The 8,014-nt window shown below is 43.3% G+C and overlaps 1 protein-coding gene across 1 annotated transcript; it reads right to left on the bottom strand.

Annotated features, from left to right (window-relative positions):
• Nucleotides 1–382: 382 nt before the first annotated feature.
• Nucleotides 383–6,400, bottom strand: msantd2 (Myb/SANT DNA binding domain containing 2; the record flags this gene model as incomplete). The annotated part of the gene is made up of 4 exons (XM_079247793.1): nucleotides 5,951–6,400; nucleotides 3,096–3,351; nucleotides 2,934–2,997; nucleotides 383–1,304 (listed from the first exon to the last, which is right to left on the bottom strand). Exons 1-4 carry the CDS (start codon nucleotides 6,380–6,382, stop codon nucleotides 383–385), a joined length of 1,674 nt encoding a protein of 557 aa, XP_079103919.1. The 5' UTR covers nucleotides 6,383–6,400.
• Between the last annotated feature and the right edge of the window lie 1,614 nt (nucleotides 6,401–8,014).

Consider the following 8,014-nt stretch of genomic DNA (forward strand, 5'->3'; position numbering starts at 1 on the left):
GCTCTTCAGAAACCTATGGGTGACGTCACGGAGGCTACGTCCATCTTTCTGTATACAGTCTATGGTTTAGCTCTAGTTCTCCCATTTCTTTGTTTTGGAGTAAAAAGTCAAACTTTTCCGGCTTAAATCTTTAAACATGAGAATATTTGCAGCATTAAAGCTTGTGAAAGCAGATTGAATATGTTTATAAATGTATTTTGAACAGTAATTTCAGTAAATGAAGATGGTTGCCAGATTAATCAGCGCTGAATAAACGTAACCGTTGGCTGCTGCCCAAAATACACACATACCAACCCGCTCACACACTTGTTTCTTTTAGCTGCTGTCTGTGACAGCTGTTACGTTCTTAGTTAGTATAAATCTAAAACACTGAGTCGTCGTATTACGACGTTTCTTTGTTGTTGTATTTCAAGGAATAGCCGACGGCGGTTTCGAGGCACTCCACCAGGGAGCCTGCCGACAGGAAGTCCAACTCCACCTCAATGAATTTAATGTAAATAGCAAAACGCTGCGATGAGTCTTTGCCGCCATCGGCGTCCTCGCTTGTCGTGGCGTTGCGACAGTTCTCCTGCAGGAAAAGCGTCACGCTGGAAGGCTCCCTGTGGACGTAGTGTTTCCCAGAACCCTGAAAATGCTGGAAGAGACACTGCTGTATGGTCCTGTCCTCAGCTATACCCAGGTAGCAGTAGGTGACTTTTGCCCCAGTCCTGTCCCCCTGCCCGCATCCTTCCCCGTCGGCCTGAATCTGAGCTCCGTTCTGGGACTCGTTCTGAGGTAAGCTGTGGTTCTTGCTGTCGGGCAGAGGAGAGGTCTGAGTGGTGTTGCTGCAGGTCAGCAGGACCTCGTAGCCAATAGCGTATAGTCCATATGTCTTGGGGATGTCCCCAGGGAGGAGGTAGTGGGATGTGACTTTGCTACAACCCGTTGCCTGGGATTGAGTCACGGGGACCCAGTCCACTTCCATGTGGAGCTCCAGGCAGCGCGCTTCGCTGATGGTAATGTCCAGGAACTTGTAGTAAACATTCTTCCAGTTCATCTTCTGAACTTTGGTCATGATGACCCGACCCTCTGGCTTTTCGGGGTTGAAGTACTCCCGAAGTCTCTTTCCCAGTGGCACCTGCGAGCTGATTTCGGCGTAGTGGTAGCGGACGTCCTCGCGCCAGCGCGTGTTGAAGCCCACGCCGAAGATGGCCAGCTTGTTGGAGAGGTGCAGCCGCGAGAACTCGGTCCACGTCTGGAAGTGCTCCCACTTCAGCTCCACAGACTCCAGGATACGAATCACAGTCTGCATCGTCTCCCTTTTTCTGCACAGTTACAAACAAATTCATGCATCATAAGTTTCAAGTTGAAAGTGCTGCGGAGCAACACACACACTAGGATTGGGCGATTTATCGGATTTTAATCTCAATTATGATCTCAGTTTTCAACGATCATAAAAATAAAAGGGTGCGATTATTTCTCTCTGCAGTTTCCTCTCCTGCTGTCTTCAGCTGCTAATCGAGCGTCTCTGGCGTTGCAGCGCTGTGCTGTAAACTCCTCCCACAGCCGCTTTGGTTTCATTCAGACACTGTTGCCAACATGGCGACCTTCTCGCTAAATCTGGAGACTTTTTTTGTTAAAAGCAACTAGTGACAAATCTAGCAGCTTTTACTGGAGTTATTAGAGACTTTTCTGGTGTTTTGGCGACTGACTTGAAGGCACATATTGTTCTGCAGTTACTGTAAGGAAGGAGCAGCGGGAGCCTCTCCCGTCCTAAAGCACTCCCAGGCGGCCAGTCTCAGTCGGCTCCGGCTGCAGGTCCATGTAGAATAACTGCAGTAGGTTGTGGAAGTTCACCTAAACATAGTTTATACCGTTGTCAGTGACAACTGGCTGCATTATTTTCGTATACATAGTTTGGCGAGTTCAACACTGTAATATTGCTCCGTACCAGGGCGTTACCATAGCAACGCCTTAATCAGCTGGTTCAGATCAGCCGTCTTTTAACAGGTGAATGAGAGAAACACGCTGCAGCCTGACAGCGGTTGTTTGGCATAAAACGTACATCGAAGCCATCATAAAATAGTTCCTATATAAGCGGTAAAAGCGGATTAAACAACACGAAACCGTGCACTAGACGGTTATAATGTGACAGTTGGTTATAATATGACGTTATGACAGCTTCGCTGTCACATGGACCGTTACAGGAAGTCATTCCTGCCCACCTCAATAAGACTGTTCAACGCTTCTTCCTTGTGTCTTAGATCAGTGTTTTTCTACCACTGTGCCACGGCACACTAGTGATCCTCAGGTGTGCCCTGAGAAATTATCAAATTTCACCTGATTGGTCTAAAAAGCAGCTCTGTGTTCATCCAAAGAGGCCCAGGTGGAAGATAATAAAATTCCTTTGTCTTGTCATAATCCTCTTTCTATTCAAGACACACAAGATGACTTTATATTAATAATATGGGCTTTTTTTTCAGTTTGTGGTGTGCCTCGTGAGTTTTCAGTGAAAAAAGGTGTGTCTTGGTTCATAAAAGGTTGAAAAACAGTGTCTTAGATAACATCACGAATGTTACCAATATTACTTATCTCCTCTCAGCCGTCGAGAACACCACGACGCGCAGCGTTGTTTAAAAATACTGGATAATTGTGTTAAATAATCGAGATCTTAATTTCAGTCAAAATAATCGTCATTAGATTTTTTTGTCATAATCAAGCAGCCCTGGCGGAGCAACACACACACAGACACAGGAAAAGGCAGACCCTGACAAGGCTGGATTAGAGGGTTACCATGACAACAAAGAGATTGTAAGTTCAGCATCATTTTATCTACTTTTATCAGCAACATGACGCGTCTATGAAGGACATCAGAGGTGGTATAAAAACCCGGACAGGCAGCATCCCGACGGCTGCTGCATCCAGGAAGGAAAACTGAGTTCTGGTTGACTTACTGGGTTTGTTCAGACAGCTCCGCTTGAATCTGTAGAGCTCTGTTTTTAGGCACCTGGATTTCCTCTAGAGGGGGAAAAAAAATTTATAAACAGACACAAATATGAATTCAACCCGATCTTCTCGTCACATTTAACGTTGCTTGTCTGCACCACCACACGCACCGGTGTCCATGTCTCCTTCCTGGAAAGCAGAGTCCAGCACCTGGTTGCACCAGTCCTCCTGGGAGAAGTCTTCCAGGGTGCTGCCATCAGATTCCATTTCCTGATAAAGCCCGCTGCTGTTTATCAGCACTGGGGCGCAGCTCTGGGAGTCCCAGCCTCCCTGACCGAACACCTTCTCCAGCTGCTCTATGGTGTAGCTGCTCTTCCTTTTGCCGATGCCGTGCTCCTTCACGCGGCTGTAGCAGCGCCTCAGCGTCTGTTTGACATCAGAAAGCAAATAAGGAATACCTCAGCAGTGTGTCAGACTGTGTAAATGACCACTGTTAAGTCTACAGAGCTCTAATTAAACATGACATCATGTGTGAGGTTCCTGCTCTTGGAGGTGCGGCACAGTAAATACATCTAAATGCAACTTTAAGGCTTTTAATGTTAACAGACTCAACTTAGTGGCTCATTGTTTGCTATCTCGCGCAAAATTATTTGAAAGATTGCAATTTTTTTCCTCTATTTGCATCCCACACTTCCACAAAGACTTTGCATATACAGGCAGTGTTGCCAACTTGCTGCCTTTTGTTGCTACATTTAGTGAGACACTTCTAGGAACTTTTTTTCGCCCAAATCTGGCAACTTTTTCTGCTGTTATTAGAGACTTTTGAAGGCTGATGTCAAAAGCAGGTATCTTTTTTTAAAACTTATTTTCAATAAACATCATCAGTGCACATGGTCCTGATGCATCCAGAAGCAGTCGGAAGAGGCCCGGTCCTCGCAGAGCAGCAGTCCCACCTCCCAGCTGCATCCGGAGCAGGAGATGACCTGACTGAAACGCACCAAGCGGCTACTTGCTGACTTAGCATCAGATATTAATGTCTACTAATGAAGAATGTACATTAAAAGCACAGCTGACATTAAACAAAGTCAGATGTCCTAGAACATGTTGTAGAATCCTCATTAAAAACCAAACTACATTTAATAAAAAACTAAAATAAACTAAGTAAATAAACTAAGTAAATATATTTAAATCATCAATTATTTAAATCATCAATTTCGCCTCGTCCGTTACGACTACATGTACCAGTCTGATATGCAAATTGGGTGATGACATCATTTAGCGACTTTCAGGACATCCAATAGCAACTTCTCCTATTGAGGAACCAGCAACACTGTTTACGGCTACTGGAGCTAAAAGAATGAATTCAATGACTTACTAAGTGTTTGAATTATTTATTTTTCATACATGATCTTTAAACAGGAATTAGCTGCCTGGACAAATGAGCATAACTGCATCAGGGTTACTAATGAGAAGCCATTGAGACGTGACTATTGCCACTTATCAGCGCTCCCAACCTGAGGCCTCCTCCCCCCGTGGAGAACACCAGAGATCACATGCAGTCTCACAGGAGTAAAATCCACGATGCACATGTCCAAAATAAAACTAAAATAACGGACTATTTGTAATCTGTGTCTGGATGAAGTGCATACTTTGCAGTTACGCATCTTTTCAATCAAACTCTTGCAAACTGTTAACATTAAGAGCAACAAGCAGATGCAGCGTCTGAATCCAACAAAATGCAGAAGGAAGACGCCTCTGTTTACAAACTGGAGAGGAGTTATGGGACGTGATCAAACAGGGAGTCAGATAAATGATTTACCTCTGCAGCTGAGACAGTTTGCTGGCATTGTCTAGTTGTTTATGCATCAATCTGAGCAGGCGTTACTCTGCATATGGGCACATTTCAGGATGTTATCAGATGGATTCTTTATGCCAGCAGTTCTCAGCTTTTTTGCAACACATTATCCCTTCTAAAATATTTTTCAGCCAAGTACCCCCTAACCACTGCAAAGTATTTTTGGTTAAGAATACTTTTGTCAGTTGTGTTTGGTTTATTAAATTTTAACCGTGCAAAATCTCTACTACACTTTAGCCATTGTTTGTGTTGTCAAGGCAACAGTGACTGATGGATATGATTTGTTTTGTAACGGGAGGGGTTCAGTTCATGTTGGAATGTGGGATTTTGGGAGGAATAAAATGGTGTAAATCTAAATGTATATTCAGTTATATAATGTGCAATTACATTTATTGAAATATAGTCAAATATTTATATATTTGTATTATTTTGTTTAAGGATGTTTTAAAGAAAAAATAAAAAGATACGTTTTCAAATAAATTTCATGTATGCCCTGGAATGCCTTGAAGCAAGGCCAGACAATCCAATGGGCATTATGGGCACGGGCCCAGGGGCTCATGCCCACATAGGGCAAACACCAGCAGTCCGGACATGAAACAAAATGTACATAAAAGCCAGATAGTTACACCAACGTGTCGAGTGTACTGCTATTGGTACCACTGGTTGAGAGATGTTAGAAATGTCATTTCAAACGGTATCATTCACAATTTTCACAATGTTGCGGTGAGGAAAGGTGTCCCTGGAACAGTCTGGGCCCAGGGGCCTGTGCACTTTTAATTCGCCCCTGCCTTGAAGTACCCCCATTTGAGAAACAGTGCTTTATGCAACTATAAAGAAAAATCCATCACAGATCGTCACAAAAAGCTTCCAGCTCATCATAAAGAGAGGTCTGTTAGTTTATAAAAAGAAAATTAGGTCCAACGCACATGACTAAAAACATGGTACCCACATCTCCAGGCGACTGTAAACTGTTGCTAGGATACTGCATCCAGTCTGCTTTCCCACTAGTTTACAAGTCATTTTCTGAAAGAAGCTAAAATGTTTTGTCATCCAGGCTCTTAGCTAATGTCTCACAGCTGGAAGAAACACTGGACTCGTGTGTCAGCCTGGAATTAGCAGCTCCAGGTCGTGTTGACGGAAGATTCCAGCCATTGTTGTGTCCTCACGTACCTTCATCCTCTCCCTGCACTGGGACGGCGTCCTCTCGTAGCCCAGCTCCGACAGGGCTCTGGACACCCGCTCGTACATGGCAGGACCCGGGGCCTTACCGGAGAAGACGGTGCCAGCCACCTCCAGCTGCTGCATCCTCGCCTCCGTCAGCCTCTCGTTGCCCCACACCGCGATGAGGGCGTTCGTCTCGGACGGAGTCCATGACATCCCCCGGCAAGCGGTGAAGCTGCTGGAGGAGGATGAGGCCGCCGTCCGGCCCGCGGCGCCAGAGCCCACGTTCAGAGGCGAGAAGCGGTTCGGTGTGGAGGGATTGGACTGGTACTGATTACTGTCACTCAAGTCCTCCGACTCGGGGGATGGCACCTCGGTTTTCGGTATCTTTAACGGCGTTGTTATCTCTGGAGACTGCTCAGCGGTACTGGACGCCGCCATGTTGCCTCTGTTGCTAAGGGGAGGGGGGAGGAAGGTGACGTCCGGACAGGGCCGGTCTTAAAGTGCACAGGTACCTGGGCACAGAGTGTTCCAGGGGCCCCCTTCCCCACCGCAAAATTGTAAAAAAGTGGGAATAAAAAGTTCTGAAACTACATTTCTAACATCTCTCAGCCAGTGGTACCAATAGCAATACACTAGACCAGGGGTGCCCAAACTTTTTGCTTCAAAGGGCCAAACTGAAAATGATCCACGTGACAGCGTTAAGGATGAAACACAAGAAAATGTATAAAGTTATTTTATTTATTGTTCAATAGCTAATACAGTGTATTTTTCCTATATGGGCAAATAAAATGTTACATAAAAAGTCAATATGGCAAAAGAACGATAAAGCCACAGTTTAAGGGGCAAGAAACAATAATTACAGCCACTAAACTTCAACCAAGTGCAACATCTCAACAAGAAGAAACTGAGCATGTTGAACAAGGCAAGTTACTGATACTTAGTGGGACACATGAAGGTGATCTTTGGACATTACCAGTCTCTCCATGTTGGGTTGCATTGAGGATGTCATTGAGGTGTGAGTCAGTCAGGGTTCCTCTGAGTCTGGACTTACTGAGGTTCATGAAACTGTAAATGCTGTCTTTTCATCAAGCTCTGCATGGTATTAATATAAACAACAACTAGCGGGCCAAAAGCAAAGTGCTGGCGGGCCGATTTTGGCCCGTGGACCCCACTTTGGGAACCCCTGCACTGGACACTGTGGTGTAACTATCTGGCTTTTATGTACAGTTGTGCTCATATTTATTCATACTCTTTCATTAAAGAAAGAATAAAACAGCTGCCTGTAAAATAAGCGGAAATTGACTAAAGTAATAATAAATAAAAATGTTATGAAAATCTTTACATTATTTTCGAATTCTGGTTCAATAGAATTTTTTATTTTTTAAAAAGCAAACAAATAAGATAATTTATTACATATTACATCACTTATAAAGTAATATTTTGTTAAACAATCCTTTAATGTTTCCGCTCCAGTCAGGTGTTTTCTGTTCCTCTCAGTCAGACTTCTGCACCTGTTGACAGGTATTTTGTCCCACTGTTCAACAGAAAAGTGCTCTAATTTGTCCAGGACCAATTTGTTTGTTTTTGTTTTTTTTTCTTTCTTCAACTCAATTAAATGAAAAAACAGTGTCTTATTTCACTAAATTATATTTTTGCAAATTTTTAGTTATTGTTCCTTTTTAAAGAAATTTATTTGAAAACCTATATTTTTATTTTTTTCTTTAAAACATCCTTAAACAAAATAATACAAATATATAAATATTTGGCTATATTTCAATCAATGTAATTGCACATTTATAAACTGAATATACATTTAGACTGACACCATTTTATTCCTCCCAAATTTCAACATTCCAACATGAATTGAACCCCACCCGTTAAGAGCCAGATCATATCCATCAGTCACTGTTGCCTTGACAACACAAACAATGGCTAAGTGTAGTAGAGATTTTGCATGGTTAAAGTTTAATAAAGCACACACAAATGACAAAGTGGGTACTTTGCTGAAAATATTTTATAAGGGGGGTACTGTGTTGCAAAAAGGTTTAGAACTGCTGGTTTAGATATTAT

The sequence above is a fragment of the Telmatherina bonti genome (assembly GCF_933228915.1).
Source record: "Telmatherina bonti genome assembly, chromosome: 10".
In the NCBI taxonomy this organism is placed as follows: Eukaryota; Metazoa; Chordata; class Actinopteri; order Atheriniformes; family Telmatherinidae; genus Telmatherina; species Telmatherina bonti.